The 21,960-nt window shown below is 37.5% G+C and overlaps 1 protein-coding gene across 8 annotated transcripts in view; it reads right to left on the bottom strand.

Moving 5' to 3' along the window:
- Positions 1–21,960, bottom strand: part of ADAM22 (ADAM metallopeptidase domain 22) — a 228,855-nt gene that overhangs the window by 62,266 nt on the left and 144,629 nt on the right. For all 8 annotated transcript variants that reach the window (XM_023736074.1, XM_023736073.1, XM_023736069.1 and 5 more), the window contains 4 exons: positions 9,214–9,277; positions 7,826–7,895; positions 3,236–3,306; positions 500–574 (listed from right to left, as the gene is read on the bottom strand). In XM_023736074.1, coding sequence (XP_023591842.1) covers positions 500–574; positions 3,236–3,306; positions 7,826–7,895; positions 9,214–9,277 — 280 coding nt within the window. The remainder of the gene's footprint in view (positions 1–499; positions 575–3,235; positions 3,307–7,825; positions 7,896–9,213; positions 9,278–21,960) is intronic.

Raw genomic sequence — 21,960 nt, 5'->3', positions numbered from 1 at the left:
TGAGAGTTTTGGCAAGTTCTTATCCTAACCATCTTCATTGCTTGGCTACATGAGCATTACCATATGGTTTTCAGTGTGACAAGACAGAAACAGAAAAACTGTCTGCTTTTCTTTTATTAGGATAAAGCTGTTCATTGCAAACTAAAACATCAGATCATTACTGCTTCACTATATAAAATGGATATTTCTATTTTTTTTTAAACCTTGCCATTTTAGTAAGATTCAAATATCAGCACCTTTATTAATCAAAAAAATCCAAAAAGTTGATATTATGAGTCAAAGAAACATTTCTGAACCTCACAAATTATTGCTAGTTACTTCTACCCAAAAGTGTTTTCTTACTTGCAGTTTGTTACTGGATAACAAATATGTCTGGTTACACGAAGACCTCTCCATGTTACAACTTGGGGGTCTCCTAGTTTCTTCTGAACATATTTCTGAACCCATATGTTTCACCCTATGCATGGACAAGTTCAAATCAATATTTCTCAAATCCTACCATGAGATGATCATTCACAATCATCAGTTCAATATATTTGGTTTCCTCCTCTACGTTACGAGGATGTCGGCGAAGCTGCAATACAGTAAAGGAAACAACACCTAAATAAGCCTCCTAAACTTGGCTGTGAAAGCTAAAACATATGGGACAAATAAAACAAAATTTTCTCCTTTTATTCCATTAATATTTATGCTTTAACATTTTCATCAATTTACTTAGTTTTTGAGTACGTAATATACATATATGGTTCAAAAATTTAAAAATTATAAACAGGTATAGAATGAAGGAAAGTCTTCCTCTCACCTCCATCTCCAATCTATCCAGTTTCTACCCTTTCCCTACAGTGGGTACAACACAGTTACTGGTTTCTTCCACAAATATTTATACATATAAAATCAAATATGAATTATCTATTTTATACTTCTATTTATTTCACTCTTTTCTGAATTGTTCTATTTTCATTTAACAATTTATCTTAGAAACAGTAAAACATGAAAAGCATTCTTTTTGGTTTAATTTAGACTCCTGAGGATCTCTGAGAAGGTACAGGGAGTGGACAGATTAGCACTTTTACTCTGTAATCTCCCAATTTGGGAATGGAACACACCCTTTCCTCTGGTATGGTTCCAGGAATTCCCCCAAATGACACAGGGCTTTGTTATGACAGTTTTAAGAGCCCCCAGACAACCTCCATCACAGCTACATTTGTTTGCTCAACAACAAATTTTCTCCACCTTCAAAATCATGACCACTAAATCAAGAGCCACTATGGCAGCCATATCCTTTGTTCTCTGCAGTTAGTCTATAACTTAGTCTTCAACAAGAGCTGTAAAATAACTTTTTCCTTTATGCCATGCTTCAATACACATTTTTTCAGCAAATCTTTTTGTTCCCTTGCCTTAGGGCCATTTTTGTGATGAGGGTATACAATCAAACTTAAATCAATTTGTGAATATTTATGTTGAATACGCTGCACTCAAATAAACAATTGCTGCTACATGGATTTGCCTCATTACTAACTGCGTTTCTAAGCTTCAAAAGTTTCTTTTAAAGTCTCCTTTAATTGATAGAGGATAAGAGGACTATAATTGTGAGGAGAATTTACAGTAACGCTAAACTGCACCCAATGAGAAAATCACTCTCTCTCTTTTTTTTTTTTTTTGTTTAAATGGGTGTTTTTAGATTGATAAGATCTCCTTTGCTAATTGTAGGAAGGACCTGAGACTTACTAGTTAATACAGTAGACTTTCCAACAAGTCTCAACATTTTCTTAACATCAGAGAGTTGCCACATTAGCCAGATGTTTTTATAGCACCTCACCTCCACGGAACCACAGCTTTCTCAGAAAGAGAAATCAAAGGTTTGTCTGCTTAGGAAATGACTAAACGTTGCCAATGTTTATGAACTTCAAGGCATGTGTCTAAAGAAAAAATTATCCTATTCTTGCGGTTCATAATTCATGAAAATAAATACTATTTCAAATTAAGTCCTGATGATGAATTTTTTATCTATTTAACAGGAATCAGGGCCTCACGACATATGTGTTTCCATTCCATTCTTATACATATACAGATGTTCACACGATGTATAAAGCTCATGGTAGCAATTCTTGGAACACATGGGCTTCTGAGAGGCAGCATACAGAACATAAACACCATTCTGGGACTAGACTTCCTACATCAGAATCCCAGCTCCACCACGGGGTAACCCTATGAAATCCTGGGCAAGCTTCCTAACCGTCTTAATCTTCAATTTCCTTATTGGCAAAATGGGGATAATGATAATACGTTCCCCATAAAGTTCTTCTGAGAATTAAATGTGTTATTACAATGAAAATTGTTAAAACAGGGCCAGCTAATTGGTAAAGACAAAATAAAATTTAGCAATTATTGTTCACATTAGAAATCTGTCCACAAACATATTTGATTTCTAGGTAATAAAAAGATGATATCTGGTTCTTTCAACTGCTTGATGTTATTAGAGATCTATTTCCCCAATCCTGTTTTTTGTTTGCTTCTTTGTTTATGCCTAGCATGCAAACACACACACATACACACATGCATATGCACACAAACCATCACCACCTTGGTGATGATGTCTGGATTTTGTCTATAATTTAATTGGGCAGCTCTATAATTCTGGGCAAATCATTTTCATATTTCAGAGCCGTCACTTTTCTTCCTGTGAAAGGGGAATATCAGCACCTACTTCATATGGTTTAAAGCACTGTACAAACAGTTGCTATTTTTATTAAGTCCAATATCCATTTGAACATTCATAACACTTATATCCTGGACTCCAAAAAAGCTCAAGTGAGACGGGAGCATTTTGTGGCTTCAAAACCTTATGGAGTCACTCACAGCTAAGGATAGTATCTTTAACAGAATAAATACAAGGGTAAGTATCATACACATAGACTCTATGATGCAGTACATACCCAGGCAAGGAAAGAGGCCTATAGTAGAAAGACCCTGAGAAGCCACCAGCCAGGCCCCATAGTCCATCTATATGACAAAGAAGCACATTATCAGCACTACCTAGGATTCTTTTAGAGTCTTTGAGATAATATGGCCTCACATCCACTGCTTCTACAGATCTAGGATCCCTACTGTTTACCACACCCTGACAAATACCTGAAGGAGTACTTAACCCTCTCACAGAGACTTAATGTAGATTCCAACGCTGGCAGTTGCCAAGTGTTTTAAAACATCACAACATACCTCTGTGGGCACATACCTGCCTTTTACTCCTTTTTGGTCTTGGCTTCAAAATAAATTTTGGTGAAGTGATGTTTACTTGTTGGAATTCTAAAAAGAAATAAAAATAAATTTAAATTGATGTAGAGCATTTACTAGTATTCTTTAGTACAAGGCAATCGAATTTTTACTAGCTCCCTTCCTTCTCATGAATGTTATAATAATATATAATGTTGATTTAATGATAACACAGAACATTAATGTAAATAGTTGTATTCAAATTAATACTAAATATGTATATTATGGATAAATACAATTCACAAAAACATTAAACATCACTCCTGTTCTATTTCATCTCAAAGTGTTTTTCGTATCTCTTTTGATAATACTATCACATTCTTTGTCAGAAATTTCCTGAATAGTCAACTTGACCATCACTTCCACTATGAATCTTTCAGAGGCAGCAAAATAAATAAACAACAGGAAGAGAAGCAATGAGAAACAAGTAAGACAAATAATTACATGCTCATCAGATGATTAATTAAGAAACTTTAATAGGGCACTAAAGTTTTGATTTTTTTTTCCCAATTAATTGACATTCTTCTTTGTCCATAACCAAATTTATCTCAGACTTTTTCTGCTCCTGGGACTGTGAATCCCTTCTAACTTTCAGGTCAGAATTACACATCAGTTGTTTATGTATATAGATTCATCTCTGGATATAAGATCAGGATATTTATAAGGAAATATTTTCCTACAAAGAGAAAAAAAAAATTGCAATCACTCCCTGAGGTGCACATTTGCTAAAATTCTGATGGTTGACTGAACAAAATGAAGGAATCAGATGTGAGGCTTCTAATGTGAGTAATGCTGCATAGTAATCCCAGGAGTGACCTTTATCATTATTCTTGGATACTACTGATATGAACTCAAAAGTTCTCTGAGATCACACCACTGTCCCAAAATGTGATAAAAAATGTGTTCACTTTTCATGTGTGCATTATTATACTCATAGAAAAAATCATATATGATTTATATACATATACATATATATATCAACCTATGTAATTTCAATAGAATTATGACCAAAAAAAATCTATTTATCCAAAGCTGTCGCGAAGACTCACTTAAGTATCCAGCCTTCTTTCTAAGTGTCCAGCTTTCTTTTTCATTACCTTAAGTGGATTGGTAGACAATAACTAATTAAACTAATTTCTGAAAATTTTTTATATTTTAAGAGAGAACATGTCCTAACATTGTCAAAAGGGAGAGGTAATTACGGTCAGAAAACTCTGTGATAAATAAGCTGAATACCAATTCAGGCTAGGAGGTTAATCTTGACTATTTATAGTTCCATATTCAAACATGCACCCATCATGCTGCTTTGGACGATTGTAAGAGATGTGGTGAAGAGGGGAATAAGTTCTTTTTCACAATTAACTGACAGGACAAGTAGGAAAACAAGAAGACAGAATTAAACCCAATCATATTAACAATTACATTTAATTACATTAAATGCAAATAGAATAAATATTACAGTTAAATGGCAGAGATCACTAGACTAGATTTTTTTTTTAATGTAAGATCTAACTATATGCTATATGTATGAGGGGCACTTTAAGTGTAAAGGATGGAAAAAATACACCTTTCAAACATTAATCATAGGAAAACTGCTGGAAATATTAACACTGAGCTATGTAAACTTCAGGGCAATAAACACTACAAGGGAGAAAGAAAAACGTTTCATACTGATAAAAGGTTCAATTCATCAAAAAGACACAACAATTCCAAATATTTGTGCACTTAATAACAGAGCTTGAAAATAAAGGAAGCAACAACTGACAGAACTGAAGAGAAAAATAAACAAATCAAAAGTTACAGCTGGAGATTTCAATACTCCTCCCTCCAAAATTGACCAAAAAAGTAAACAGAAAATCATATGGACATAGAAGGCTTAAAAACAGTATTAACCAATTTGACTAAATTGGCATTTTCAATACTTCACCTAGTAAGTACAGAATATACATCCTTTTCAAGAATACATGCAATATTCACCAAGACAAACTATACGCTATAAGCCATACTGCAACTCCTAGTAAATTTAAATGAATTGAGATGACACAGAAATGGTTAAGTGCTCAGTTGCTAACTGAAAGGTGGCGGTTCGAATCCACCAGCACCTCTGCTAGAAAAAAAGACCTAGCAATCTGCTGTCATAAAGATTACAGCCTGGAAAACCCTATGGGGCAGTTCCACTCTGTCATATAGGGTCTTTATGAGTCAAAATTGACTCAATGGCACACAACAACATTTTCTCTTACAATTCAATTATATTAAAAATCAATAACAAAGACGTCAAGATTTAAAAAATGTAAATGTTTGGATATTAAGCTATACAGTTCTAAATAACTCATGACACAAAGAAGAAATCACAAGGGAAATTAGAAAATTCGACCTGATGATGAAAACATGTCAAAATGTGAGGGATAAAGTAAAGCAGGTAGTATTTAAAGGGGAACGCACAGCTTTAAATGCTAATATTAGAAAAGAAAAAAGAGTTTAAAATTAGTGATCTAAGCTTCCATCTTAAGAAGCTAGAAAAATAATAACAAATTAAAATCATCTAAATAGAAAAAAGTGAAACCAAAAATTGCTTCTTTGACATCAATAAGATAGATAAATACCTAGCTTGACCAATACCAAAAAAAAATTACTATGGATTCTATAGACACTATCAAATAGTACACTTAAGATCTGTGTACTTCACAGTATATAATATCTTTTTAAATTGAATGTTAAGGAAAACGTCCATAGGAAATAAGCCGAAATGTCTTTTTACGAGCATTAGTCCTAACAGATGTGCATATAAAAGAACAAAAAGTTCTACAATGAAACAAGTTTTGGAGAACCACTGATTATATGTCTATCTCTGGGAGATACACAATGCACAGCAAGATCAAAGTTCTGATAATCGCTAATAGAGGACCCAGTTCAACTTTATTAAACCTGAAATAAATAAGCATAATTTTCAGCTTATTTCATAAAAATTATAGTTTTGAAATTTATTTTTCTATTTCTGGTTTTCTTCTCATTTATCATAGTAAATTTAAGCATCTTGTGAGACAAATGTCATTCTTATAATTAACAGTCCAAGGGTGCTAGCTTCTGATGAGAACAGAATGCTAGAAACTGAGGTAGAGTTGACTTTTCAAAGTAAAAATCTCTTTAAAAACCATGATTAATAACAGCAAAAGCTGCCAACATTTCCAAAGTCTCTGTGGGAAAGGAACCCTAGACAAAGATAAAAAATAAAATAAGGTTATACCATAGAAGCCTACAATCAAACTTCTCTGGGGAATCTTTATTTAGTTCTTTAAATAGTAATTGATGCTTACCGTTTCCAGTAATACCTATTAAATTGTAGCTTTATTCTCAGGCAGCTAGTCATGATTTATTTTCTTCCCATAACACGGATTTGAAAAGTTTCATAAGGTAACTGAAGAAACTGTCCTGAGAGTCTGTGTAAAGTAAGAGCATCTATGTGCTCATTTGCTTATTTTTTAAAAATAATGACTTCTATAACAGGATTTGCTATACCTTTGATCACAGGAGAGAAGTAGGGAGAGTATTATTTCTCTTTAGGGGAATTGCAGTAGGTCAAAGAGTCAATAACTTATTTTAGGGAAGAAGGGACATTAGAGAACATTTATTTCATTTTCCAATAAGGAGATAATATAAACTTTTAAGTGACTTTCTTAAGCAGTTTATGAATGACATGCTCTCAGACTTGCTCCAATTAGCTGGTAATTTTTCCATCTTCCCTGTTTCTCTCTCCCAGGGTACATTTTCTTGGTGCCATAATCCAAACCCCCACTCTGTCCCTTACCAGCTGTGGGACACCAAAAGAGACAAGCTCACTGAGCCTCTGTTTCTTCATGTGAAATATGGGAATAATAATATTGATTTCAAAGAGCTGTTGCCAAAACTGAGATTTAAGTGTTCATTCCTACGTTTCCAGAGCCAGTATTTCACCAATAAATTACTCTAACACTACTTCTCCTTTAGTATTTTACTTTGAAGGGCAGTGGTGGTCAGTAGCAGAATTTTTCCATGTGGGAGACCCAGGTTCAATTTCTGGCCAATGCACCTCATACACAGTCACCACTTATCTGTCAGCAGAGGCCTGCATGTTGCTATGATGCTGAGCAGGTTTCAGTAGAGCTTTCAGACTAAGACAGACTAGGAGGAAAGGCCTAGCGATCTGCTTCTGAAAATCAGCCAATGAAAACCCTGTGGATCACAATGGACCAATCTCACTGTGCATGGAGTCACCATGAATTAGGGCCAACTCGATGATAGCCAACAACAATAACGACCTGACTTTGAGACTTATAATCTTAAATGTTTCTTTCATTGTACTCAAACCACATCTTTCCAGACTCATCCATTATAAACCTGAGGTAAGTTTGCATTGTATTCTCCATCTCCATGTGACTTGACTTTCCCTCTAGAAATCCTATCAGAAGTCATGAGCTAATGACAGTCTACATATAGATTACTTGTAAAACATTACAATTAACTACTGAAGTTGTACCTTTAAAAAAAGAAAATCACTCTATGAATATCATACCAGATGGAAGGTCATCCAAAGGAAATTCAAACAGTCTGGATTTGTAAACTGAATGAAATCGGAAATCTTCCTGAAATGACATGAGCAACAGAGATTAAGCATGTACAACCAGGGGTCTCATGGCCTCAGGCAATCAAAGGTGGAGAAGCTGAGGTCCTTTAAAGAACTGCAGCTTAACTGCATTCTCCAGGGTTGGGAGAGGAGAGGAGAGGAGCCACTGGACAACTCCTCCAACTCACTCCTGTATTCTCTCCAACACCAGAGCGATATTCAATTAGAAGCAAAATGCCTTCATGAACAGAGAAGCCAAAGCCCGCAGTAATGGAAAATAAATGAATGCACCAATTCCCCAAAGGAGAGTGACATCTGAGAAAATGGGTTAATGTTTTTTATGACTGGTTCTTTTCCACTCATCCTTGTCCCTGTTAGGAGCCAAATGGCTTCGCTAGGCAAAGACCGTAGGGCTAAACACCTTTCCAGTTTTGGGGAACAGGATGATTGGTACACATGGACTCCTAAAGCAGACCCTGTTCCAAATTTCAAGTGTTATACAGAGCTCTGTGAAAAAGCAAAAGATAAAGTCACACTTCTATTCTAAGAACAATTAGTGAACATGCAAATAATTTTATCTGGATTCATTCAATTACTAATTTTTCTTAGAATATCATAAATGAGCAAGTTTCACATTGCCTTAAAAACTCACACTGTCAAGCTAAGTGACAGGACAGCCAGCAGTGGGTACTCAGAAATAATATATTATACAGTTTTCTCAAACATGATTGCTTATGGGTGGCAAAACGAAGTATGTTACCTCAGAATTATTTGCTTGTCTGTTTATTTGACCAATGTTGCATGATACAAGGAAGAATACTTGTGTGTATAGAGCTAGAATGGAAGTGTCTTCTGTTCATCTGTAGTCAATAATACTAACTCTAATTAGTATTAACTCAAATTTTATAATTTGTAGAAAATTAAAGTTTCAACTAAAGCAAGGGACAGAATTAAGAATAAGTTTTCTCTAAACTTCATCAGCACAAGGCCTTAAAGGCAATGGGCAAGAGAAAAACCTGGAATGTAGGGACAAAAGAGGGAGCAGAAAGCCACGTATCTATGGATTTGATCAAAGCAGATTACAGAGGATTCAGAACATCTCAGAGGGAACGTATTTCCAACATAAAGGGAACAAGAGGAGACAGAAAAAACAACAATCCTTTTGGGGTTTTCACTTACTCAATATTTGATTAAAAAACACATATTTACCATCCAGACTCCAAAAAATGTGAAAACTGAATAACGTAGAGGGAAAAAGTGGGGGGACAAGTTCTCAGGAACAACATTTGCATTTGCCTTCCCTAGCCTCTGTCACAGCAAATGAAAGGAGCACTTACTTGGGACGTGTCATTTTCTTCTGGCTCAATGAGATATGTGTGGTTCCCGTCATAGAACATCCCACTGCCAAGGACAGGAAAATAATTAGACATAGCTACTGACTCTCTCCTCAGAACAAGATCATTTTAAAATCCAGAGGGCCAGTTTTCTTCTCAGTTCCCATTTCTCAGCCCCACGCATTACCCCCAGACACATACACATGCGTACAAAAGTTTGGTCTTCTCATCCTGACCCTTCCTCGTGCTCAAGGTTCACGTTCTCCAGCCTTTGTCCATTACTCCTCCCTCTAGTCAATAATTCTAAGACTGTAACATGCAAAAAGCCACATAGAAAGCTTGATGAAACGTAGATCTTTCAGAACCCTCCTGAGATTTCTGTGTTGGAGCGTAGTAAGCTGCATTCTGAACAAACCTCAGGAGATTCTGATGCAGGTTGTCCAGGACTACACCAAAAATGGTCTACCTACCATACACCCAAAAGACACTTCAGCAATAAAAGCTAACACATCTCAACAAGTTACTGCACGCTAACTATACATATTAATTCATTTAACCTTTTCCACAATCCTATGAAGAAGGTACAATGAGTATCCTCATTTTACAGGTAAAGAAACTGAAGTCCAAAGAGACTAAATAACTTGCCCAAATTATACAACCATTAAGAGTAGAGGCTGGAAAGAAAAGAAAAAGACAAGAGGCAGGAATAGACCCCAGTCAGACTTGCTCCCGAACTGCCCATCTGCAATCTGCTACCCACCATTACTCATTCATTTAGCAAATGTTATAGAGCGCCTATAATGCTCTAGATCCTAGGGAGGTAAGAGTGAACAAAACAGACCAATTCTCTGCCCTCATTGTGCTGATCTACATTCTAGGGAGGACAAATAATAAATATATAATAAACAAGTAAATATACCTTAAAACAAAAAAACAAACCCACTGCAATCGAGTCAATTCTGACTCACAGCAACCCTACAGGACAGAGGAGAACCATCACATAGGGTTTCCAAGAAGTAGCTAGTGGATTTGAACTGATGACCTTCTGGTTAGCAGCCACAGCTTCTAACCACTGTGCCACCAGGGCTCCAAATATACATTAGATGGTGATAAACTTTTAGGGTTAGTAACAAAACAGGTAAAGGGAGATAAATGGGGCCAGAGGATCAGGGGCTGTGGAAAAGGGAGAGAGGACTATCGATTAATACATGGGGTCAGAGCAAACTTCATAGATAAGAAGATATTTTAGCACAAACGTAAAAGAAGTAGATTAAGCCATAAGGGTATCTATGCAAAGAGCATTACAGATGCAAGGGCCAAGGTAAGAGAATCTTGGTGTGCTCCAGAAATAGCAAGGAAGCAGTGTGGTGAGAGTAGAGTGGACAAGGGTGATGGTGCAGTAAAACGAGATCAGATGAGTAGCAAGGCAATATTGCATGGTCCCTTGGCTTTTACTCTGAAATGAGGAGCCACTGCAGAGTTCTGATCAAAAGGGGGAACACACTCTCCCTTAAGTTTAAAATGATTGCGCAGGTGCTGTGTTATAATCATCTTTCTCCAACAATAAGGATAAAAGCAAGAAAGTTATTACAGTAATCCAGGTGAAAGAAGATGGTGGCTTAGATCAGAATGTTAATGGTAAAGCTGATGAGAGTTGGTCAAATTATGAGTATATTTTGAAAGCAGAATCACTAAGGTTTGTTGATAGACTAGAAGTGGAGTGTTTAAGAAAGAGAAGAGTCAGAGATGACTCCAAGGTTTTAATCTGAGCAACTGGAAGGACTGAGTTGCCATTTAATAAGACAGAAGATTTAATAAGATGTAAGCCATCACTCATCTGTCAGTTTGTTGGCTTGTGTGTTGCTGTGATGCTGGAAGCTAGGGTACCAGTATTTCAAATACCAGCAGGGTCCTTTATGGTAGACCAGTTTCAATGGAGCTTCCAGACTAAGACAGACAAGGAAAAAGGACCTAGAGATCTACTTCTAAGAAAATCGGCCTGTGAAAACCTTATGAATAGCAGCAAAACATTGTCTGACAAAGTGCTGAAAGATGAGTCCCTCAGGTTGGCAGGCACTCAAAATACGATTAGGGAAGAGCTGCCTCCTCAAAGAAGAGTCAACCTTAACGACGTGGATGGAGTAAAGCTTTCGAGACCTGACACAGCATGACTCAAAATTAGAAGAAACACCTGCAAACATTCATTAATAATGGGAACGTGGAAAGTACGAAGTATGAATCTAGGAAAACTGGAAGTTGTCAAAATGAAATGGAAAACTTGAAGATAGATATGCTAGGCATTAGTGAGCTGAAATGGACTGGTATTGGCCATTCTGAAAAAAACAATCTTACGGTACTCTATACCAAGAATGACAAATTAAAAAAAGCAATGGTGTCGTGTTCATTCTCAAAAAGAACATTTCAAGATCTACCTTAAAGTACAGCGCTGTTAGTAACAGGATAATATCCATATGCCTACAAGGAAGATCAGTTAATACAACTATTATTCAAATTTATGCACCAGCCACTAATGCCACAGGTAAAAAATAGAAGATTTTTACCAACTTCTGCAGTCTGAAATTGACCAAACATGCAATCAAGATGCACTGATAATTACTAGTGATTGGAATGTGAAAGTTGGAAACAAAGAAGAAGGATCGATAGTTAGAAAATATGGCCTTGGTGACAGAAATGACACTGGAGATTCCATGACAGAATTTTGCAAGACCAATGACCTATTTATTGGAAATACCCTTTTTCAACAACATAAATGGTGACTACACATATGGACCTCACCAGATGGAACACACAGGAATCAAGCTGACTACATCTGTGGCAAGAGACAATGGAGAACTTCAATATTATCAGTCAGGACGAGGCCAGGGACCAACTGCAGAACAGATCATCAATTGCTTATATGCAAGTTCAAATCAAGCTGAAGAAAATTAAAACAAGTTTATGAAAGCCAAAGTACAATCTTGAGTATATCTCACCTGAATTAAGAGACCATTTAAAGAACAGATTTGATGCACTGAACACTAATGACTGAAGGCCAGATAAGTTGTGGGATGATATCAAGGACATCATACATGCAGAAAGTAAAAGGTCATTAAAAACACAAGAAAAGACCTAAATGCATGTCAGAAGAGATTTTGAAACTTGCTCTTGACCGTAGAGCAGCTAAAACAAATGGAAGAAATGATGAAGTAAAAGAGCTGAACAGAAGACTTCAAAGGGTGGTTTGAGAAGACAAAGTATTATAATGAAATGTGTAAAGACCTGGAATTAGAAAATAAAAAGGGAAGAACACACTCAGCGTATCTCTAGCTGAAAGCACCGAAGAAAAAAAATTGAAGCCTCGAGTTGCAATACTGAAGGATTCTACGGGCAAAATTTTACTCTATCATATAGGGTCACCGTGAGTCAGAATCAACTTGATGGCAACAGGTTTGGTTTTTGGTTTGGTTATGGGCAAAATATTGAACAATGCAGGAAGCATCAAAAGAACATGGAAGGAATACACAGGGTCACTGTACCAAAAAGAATTGGTCAACATCCAGCCATTTCAGGAGGTAGCATATGACCAAGAACCAGCAGTACTGAAGGAAGAAGTTCAAGCTGCACTGAAGGCACTGGCTAAAAACAAGGCTTCAGGAATTGATGGAATAGCAACTGAGATGTTCCAACAAACAGATGCAACACTGGAAGCACTCACTCACCTATGCCAAGAAATCTGGAAGACAACTACTTGGCCAACCAACTGGAGGGGATCCATATTTGTGCCCATTCCAAAGAAAGGTGACCCAAAAGAACACAGAAATTATTAAAAAATAACACTAATATCACACGCAAGTAAAATTTTGCTGAAGATAACTCAAAAATGGTTGCAGCAGTACATCAACAGGGAACTGCCAGAAATTCAAGCTGGATTCAGAAGAGGATGTGAAATGAGGGATATCACTGCTGATATCAGATGGATCTTGGCTGAAAGCAGAGAATACCAGAAAGATGTCTACCTGTGTTTTATTGACTACACAAAGGCATTCAGCTGTGTGGATCATAACAAATTATGGATAACATTGCAAAGAATGGGAATCCCAAACACTTAATTGTGCTCATGCGGAATCTGTACATAGACCAAGAGTCAGTCATTCGAACAGTATGAGAAAATACTGTGTAGTTTCAAATCAGGAACAGAGTGCATCAGGATTGTATCCTTTCACCAAACTTATTCAATCTGTATGCTGAGCAAATAATATGAGAAGCTGGACTATATGAAGAAGAACGTGATATAAGGATTGGAAGAAGGCTCATTAACAACCTATACAGATAACACAACCTTCCTTGCTGAAAGTGAAGAGAACTTGAAGCACTTACTGATGAAGATCAAAGACTAGAGCCTTTAGTATAGATTACACCTCAACATAAAGAAAAAATCCCCACAACTGGACCAATAAGCAACTTCACGATTAACAGAGAAAAGATTAAAGTTGTCAAGGATTTAACTTTACTTGGATCCACATTCAATGCGCACAGAAGCAGCAGTCAAGAAATCAAATGATGCATTGCAGTGGGCAAATCTGCTGCAAAAAACCTCTGCAAAGCATTCAAAAGCAAAGATGTCACTTTGAGGACTAAGATGTACCTGACCCAAGCCACAGTGTTTTCAATTGCCTCCTATGCATGGGAAAGCTGGACAATGAATAAGGAAGACCGAAGAAAGATTGATGCATTTGAATTATGGCATTGGCAAAGTCTATTGGATATATTATGCACTGCCAGAAGAACAAACAAACCTGTCTTGGAAGAAGTACAGCCAGAATGCTCCTTAGAAGCAAGGATAGCAAGACTTCATCTCACATATTTTGGACATGCTATCAGGAGGGACTGGTCCCTGGGGAAGGACATCATGCTTGGTAAGGTGGAGGGTCAGTGAAAAAGAGGAAGGACCTGGACAAGATGGAGTGACACAGTGGCTGCAACAATGGGCTCAAACAATTGTGAGGATGGCGCAGGACTGACCAGGCAGTGCTTCGTTCTGTTGTACATAGGGTCGCTATGTTCTGTTGTACATAGGGTCGCTATGTTCTGTTGTACATAGGGTCACTATGTTCTGTTGTACATAAGGTCGCTATGTTCTGTTGTACCTAGGGTTGCTATGAGTCAGAACTGACTCGACAGCACCTGACAACAACAAGATGGAAAAGACTGCAGGAAAAACAGAATAGGGTGGGTGCAGGGAGCAGGGTGCAAATAAGGAATTCTGTATTGGACCTCTTAGGCTGGAGATGGCTGTCAGCCATACGGGAAATATGTGGATGATTTTTCTCCACTCCCACTCAGAGAGATCCTGAGAGCCACCTTTTCAAGAAAACATGGCCCTTCTTATGAGATCAGCTCCTATGATGCTGAACCAGCTTGTCTTATTTCTCAGGCTCTGAGGTGGGCAACACTGTGGCCCAATCTTCTGCAGTCATTTTTCATGTTTTAGATGGAAATTACTGTATGACACTAAAGCTGTTAAATGTAGAATGATATTTGTCTTTCACTGATGCCTTAGTGAAATTTGTTGGCTTCCCCAGCTATAATTACAATGGTCTCAAGCTTTGCCTCTATCCAAATTCTTTCATTCCTTGCTGTAATATCTTCCACATGTTCTCAATTTTTACATATCCTTAGAAGTGCTATCCTCACATCTGCACAGTTTCCAACCAAAAGTACACTTTCTGAATTTGGATCACACTGCATTTATAATTTAAAGATAAACAGATGCAGTCTGTAAGATATCACTGAGAATACATGCCTAAGGAGTTGGAGAGGGAAGCCTTTTCAAAATAGTAGACTAAATATGGAAGTGAACACTCTCTATCCCTGCAGAGAGCTAGCCAGATCCACCCAGAAAATTGTATAAAACCATTACCCTTTGTCAAAGTTCTCATGGCAACACTGATTAAGCAGCACACAGTTTATTTTGTTTAAATAGTACTGAGTGTATTTGCCCTTGCATTAAGCTAGTGTCCAATTAGAAATTAGTTATTTTTATTGGGTTTAAACATCAAGATACACAGTATAAAGAAAGCAGATTCTGACACTATTTATACCTAGAAAACTCTGGTTCCCTATGTAAGAATATTCCATTAATGGGTCCTTAACAATTAAAAAGTATATGTATTTTATTTGCTTTTTTTGAGGACTGACACCTTTTTATATAAATTCCAATAAGCATACTTAGAGTCCAGAACACAGAATATACTTGAACAACCTGTATCTAGGACCAAGCCATGTACTATAGGTCAACTGAGCTAAAATAAAAATGACCACATCAAAACAAGATTTTTGAAAGAAAACAGCTTTCCTTACAAGTTGCCACAAGGGGGCAATGAATGCATACTTGATTGCATTCTTTGAGATTCCCATAGTTACAGGATTTTGTCATAGTATCAAACATAACCACTGCACCAGTACCAAAATATTGTTTATTGGCCCATCGTAACTTGAAAATGTACCTCTGCTGGCTCTTTATGAAAAAATACATGCAAACCTGATTATTTTCTCTTTTATGTTCTTTAACTGAATTCAGTAAATCAAGAAATGAAAACTCTCAATATGTACTGTTATTTATAAAGTATGAGTCATGCCTAAAATATCTTATACCTAAATCACTGCAACTGAGATGACATATATTATTTAATATTTATTAATATGCTCCCCCCTAAAGAAAATTTTTCTGTCAGAAATGTTTAACAATTTAAAAGGGAAAATCAAGATGGGAAAGTATAATAAATAAATAACAAAAAGATAAAGAGTATATTTATCCAACATGCTCATAAAAGTCTAAGAAAGCCCAAACATGTCTGTACAGATCCTTCCAGTATTCCTAGACGCACAATGGGCATTTCTTTCTATTTCGTTTTAAATATAGGGTTAGAAGTAAAGGTTACTTAGTCAAAACAACTGAGGCAGGATTCTGGGTTCTACTCCTGATCTAGTCACTACAAAATTTCCTTAAGGTTATTTTACCATTCTCGTTTAAATGACTATTGCACGATTAGTAGCAATGTGTCAGTCTTGGGTTCTCAGGTTTATGTATCATTAGAACCCTTATTGTTGCTGTTATGTGGCGCTGAGTTGAATCCAACTCATAGCGGACCCTATCGGACAGAGTAGAGCTGCCCCATAGGGTTTCCAAAGAGTGCCTGATGGATTTGAACTGCCGATCTTTTGGTTAGCAGCCTGAGCTTTTAACCACTTCACCACCAGGGATCCACTATTAGAAGGCAGCAATACCTTCTCTTGATTCTCACAATACTGTACCCATTTGGATAACCAAGAGGTAAATTTGAATAAGTATTGAGCAAGCTCCTTACACTGTTACTTTCGACTGAGTCACAATCCAAAGAGATAGAAGAAAAAATAACTTTTTTTTTTTTTTAATATCGCTTTTCCCTACATTTGCTGCCACAAATGTCCACAGGCCAACTGCACTATTCCAAGCTGACAGCTGTGCTGGTCTGAGAACAGATATAATGATGTTATTGCTGAAAACGACTTCAAAGTTTCTTTTTCCAGATTAGAAAAACCAAGGGTCCCAAATATTAAGCATGGATTCAACATTTTTAACAATCTCTTTATTCAAAGAATTTACTTAAAGTAAAATGGTCTTTTAGAAGAAACGACAAGCAAATGGAACACGCTCTCCTTTCTCTGGCCATTTAACTGGTCCTCTTATCTTAACTTTCTTCCTCTCTAACTTACCTACTGCCACAGCCTGAAGAGAAGGCGTAATTTAGGCAGACTAGCTGTTTTCCAGCCTTCCTCATTATGTCTCTTTCCTTGATTTCTTTTAAAGATCTTAACGACCCCTCCCTGGAAGATTCTATTGCAGCCTGTTCAGGGGCCTGCTCCATCTTCTTCAGGTGGTATTTCTCTGGAGCTCTCAAGTTCTATCTTACTCTTCAGTGCCCACACTCAGCTTGCATCTTTTCCCCAGCTTTTAAAGGTCCCTCTCAAAGAAAATAAATACAGAAGTGATTACATTCCTTGGGCTACATTTGGTTCCCCCACTACACTGTGAGCTCCTTGAGAGTAGCAGCCTAATACTTCCAGTGGCTGGCACACCACAGACACTCCATAGCTGCTTGTTAGAAGACAAAGCCACATCTTGGTAGCAGAAGGGAAGTATATTAAACTCACCAAACAAAAACTTAACAAAATTACATTAAAATACTGGCCTGTTCTGTAAAACAATCAAGAGGGAACACAGATGACTCAGTCTAAATAGGATGCAGAGGAATGACAAAGTAGATTTATAAGGGTTACAAAACAGACAACCACCGGTTTATCACCATTCTCGACAGGACAGAGGCAGTAGATGTATCCCCATGTCAAACATCTGCAAGCATTCTTTGATTCTGAAGTTTATGAGAAAGGAAGCAAAGCCCCAAGAAGGATGAAAAACTCCATTCCCTGGACATCTCAGAACAGAACGGATCCTCTTACAAGTTCGGTGTGGATTAGGTATGTTTCACTTGCAGCATTTTCTCTTTAGGCAAGGAGCCGAGAGTTTCAATCTATTGAAACTTGTATTATTCCAAGAAAATATAAAACCTAACATCTAAGAGGAATAAGGGTAGACCTAGTAACAAAGAATTGAACACCCACCAAAACAGAAGCCAAAGTTTTCCAAACCACACGGTATGAACTTGGATGAAACTTGAAAAAAAAATAAACTTCAGAGGGCGGGGCCAAGATGGCAGAGAAGTCAGACACTTCCAGTGGGCCCTCTTACAACAAAGATCAAAAAAAACCAAATAAATTGATTACATATGACAATCTAACAGCCCTGAATATCAAAGGCAAACTTGAGGAATCAGACTGAGTGGCAGAGGGAGCGAGAGATGGTTCAGAAGCAGCGAGGAGTTACCACACCCGACCCGGTGGGAGCCAGCACCCTGTGGGCCACATCAGCTGGCGTGCACAGTTAGGCAGGTAGTGGTGTACAGGGCACATTTTCCATGTCACCAAAGACTGAGCAGAGGAGAGTGTGCTTGAGTCTCCAGAGCCAGTGAAAAGTGGTGCTCAATCATCAAAAGGCAAGTACGTGCATTTAACCTACTGCACGGATCAAAAAAAATCCTATTTTGGAAGAACCTCTCTCTCATTTACCTGCTCCCTCCCCACTCTGCACTGGTCCCAGGCCAGCTTCAACAACTACCGCATCCCCTGGGACAGAAGTAGGATCTGTCACATGCCCTGAGCCATTCTACTGGCCTTGGAGAGGGTACAAATTAACAAACAGGAAGAAAAAATCTGCCAGGTCCCCTAAGCCAGGAACTCAGGGCCGGCACAGCTCCTTTGCCTAGGCACAGTCATAAAGGGTCCATGGGCTTTGAATGCCTCTCACCTCTGTATAGACCTGTGTGCCCATTTCAATAGCATAGGCCATCATTACCACAGTACAACAGGGTATATACCTGAAGCCTAACTTTGCTGTATCAGCTATATGGTGGAGTGGCAGGTTTGTGACATTTGATACTGCTCTGCCTATTAAGCAGGGTCCTCACCTACCCACATCAGGGGCCTGAGGACTGGTGGCTCCACCCACTCCACCTAACTACCTGCAACAGGGGTCCAAGAATAAGTGGTGCCTCTCAGTCTTTACAGCAAACAGCACTGGGTGCCCATAGTCCAGCTGCAAAACCCAGGGAACAGGGACACACTTTCCTCCCAGACACTCAGGGGCAGCCATCAGCCCCAACCTTGCTCTAAATGTATACCTATCAATAATTACACTGAATATCAATGGACTAAACACACCAATCAAGAGATAGAGAGTGGCAGAACGGATAGAAAAACACGACCCCTCTATCTGCTGCCTACAAGAGACACATCTTAGACTTGAAGACACAAACTAAACTTGAATGATGGAAAAAAATATATCAAGCAACAATCAAAAAAGAACAGGAGTGGCAATATTAATCTCTGGCAATATTAATCTCTGAGAAAATAGACTTTAAAATAAAATCCACCACAAAGGGTAAGGAAGGACACTATATAATGATTAAAGGATCAATACACCAGGAGGCAATAACCATAATCAATACTTACCCAATGACAGGGCTCCAAAATACATAAAAGAAACTCTAACAGCACTGAAAAGAGAGATAGATGGCTCCACAATAATAGTAAGACACTTCAACACACCACTTTCGATGAAGGACAGAACATCCAGAAAGAAGCTCAATAAAGTCACGGAAGATCTAAATGCCATAATCAACCAACTTGATCTCACAGACATATACAGAACACTCCACCCAACAGCAGCCAAGTACTTTCTTTTCCAACATACGTGGAACATTCTCCAAAACAGACCACATATTGGGCCGTGTCTTAGTGCCGCTGTAACAGAAATACCTCAAGTGGATAGCTTTAACAAAGAGAAGTTTATTATATCATAGTCCAGTAGGCTATAAGTCCAAATTCAGAGCATCAGGTCAGGAGAAGGCTGTCTCTATCTGTTGGCTCTGGAGGAAGGTCCTTGAGATGCATCAGTCCTCCCTTGGTATGTAAGCAACTCAGCACAGGAACCTCAGGTCCAAAGGACACACTCTACTCCGAGTACTGCTTTCTGGGTGGTATGAGGTTTCCCTGTGTCTCTCCTTATTTCTCTCTTTTATATCTCAAAAGAGACTGGTTTAAGACACTATCCAATCTTGTATACCTCATCAAATATAACTGCCGCTAATCCATCTTATTACATCATAGTGATAGAGTTTACAACACATACGGAAATCACATCAGATTATAAAATGGTACACAGTCATACAATACTGGGAATCATGACCTAGCCAAGTTGATACACCCATTTTTGGGGGACAAAATTCAATCCATGACAGGCCATAAAGCAAGCCTTAACAGAATCCAACGCATCGAAATATTACAAAGCATCTTTTCTGACCATGAAGCCATAGAAGTAGAAATCAATAACAGAAAAAGCAAGGAAAAAAAATCAAACACATGGAAACTGAACAACACCTTGCTCAAGAACTACTGGGTTATAGAAGAAATTAAAGATGGAATAAAGAAATTCACAGAATCAAATGAGAATGAAAACACATCCTACCAGAAACTTTGGGACACAGTAAAAGCAGTGCTCAGAGGTCAATTTATAGCAATAAATGCACACATCCAAAAAGAAGGGCCAAAATCAAAAGATTAACCCTACCACTCAAACAAATAGAAAGATAGTAGCAAAAGAAGCCCTCAGGCACCAAAGAAAGCAAATACTAAATATTAGAGCAGAATTAAATGTAATCAAAAATAGGAAAACAATTGAAAGAGTTAATAAGACCAAAATGTGTTTCTTTGAAAAGATCAACAAAATCGATAAACCACTGGCCAAACTGACAAAAGAAAAACTGGAGAGGAAGCAGATGACCCATATAAGAAATGAGATGGGCAATATCACAACAGACCCAACTGAAATTAAAAGAATCGTAACAGAATACTATGAAAAACTGTACTCTAAACACATCTGAAAACCTAGAGGAAATGGACAAATTTCTAGAAACTCACTACCTACCTAAACTAACACAAACAGAGGTAGAACAACTAAATAAACCTATAAAAAAGAAAGGGATTGAAAAGGTAATTTAAAAACTCCCCCCCAAGAAAAGCCCTGGCCCAAATGGCTTCACTGGAGAATTCTACCAAACTTTCAGAGAAGAGTTAACACCACTACTACTAAAGGTATTTCAGAGCATAGAAAAGGATGGAATACTCCCAAACTCATTCTATGAAGCCAGCATAACCCTGATACCAAACCAGGTAAAGACAACACAAAAAAAGAAAATTACAGACCAATATCCCTCAAGAACAGAGATGCAAAAATTTTCAATGAAATTCTAGCCAATAGAATTCAGCAACATATCAAAAAATAATTCACCATGACCAAGTGGGATTCATATTAAGTATGCAGGGATAGTTCAACATTAGAAAAACAATTAATGTAATCCATCACATAAATAAAACAAAAGACAAGAACCACATGATCTTATCAATCAATGCAGAAAAGGCATTTGACAAAGTCCAGCACCCATTAATCATAAAAACTCGCAGCAAAATAGGAATAGAAGAGAAATTCCTCAACATAATTAAGGGCATTTATACAAAGCCAACAGCCAACATCATCCTAAATGGAGAGAGTCTGAAAGCACTCCCTTTGAGAACAGGAACCAGACAAGGATGCCCTCTATCATCACTCACATTCAACATTGTGCTGGAGGTCCTACCCAGAGAAATTAGGCTAGAAAAAGAAATAAAGGGCATCCAAATCGTTAAGGAAGAAGTAAAAGTATCTCTGTTTGCAGATGATATGATCTCATACACAGAAAACCCCAAAGAATCCACAAGAAAACTACTGCAACTAATAGAAGATTTCAGCAAAGTTTCAGGATACAAGATAAACATATAAAAATCAGTTGGATTCCTCTATACCAACAAAGAGAACTTCGAAGAGGAAATCACCAAATCAATACCATTTACAATAGTCCTCAAGAAGATAACTTAGAGATAAATCTAACCAGAGATGTAAAAGACCTATACAATGAAAACTACAAGACACTACTGCAAGAAACCAAAAAAGACCTGCATAAGTGGAAAAACATACCTTGCTCATGGATAGGAAGGCTCGACATTGTGAAAATGTCAATTCTACCCAAAGCAATCTACAGATACAATGCAATCCCAATC

The sequence above is a fragment of the Trichechus manatus genome, unplaced genomic scaffold (genome assembly GCF_000243295.1).
Source record: "Trichechus manatus latirostris isolate Lorelei unplaced genomic scaffold, TriManLat1.0 scaffold00085, whole genome shotgun sequence".
Lineage (NCBI taxonomy): Eukaryota > Metazoa > Chordata > Mammalia > Sirenia > Trichechidae > Trichechus > Trichechus manatus.
The sequence above is the reverse complement of the archived record's forward strand: the minus strand, read 5'-3'. Positions and strand labels throughout refer to the sequence as shown.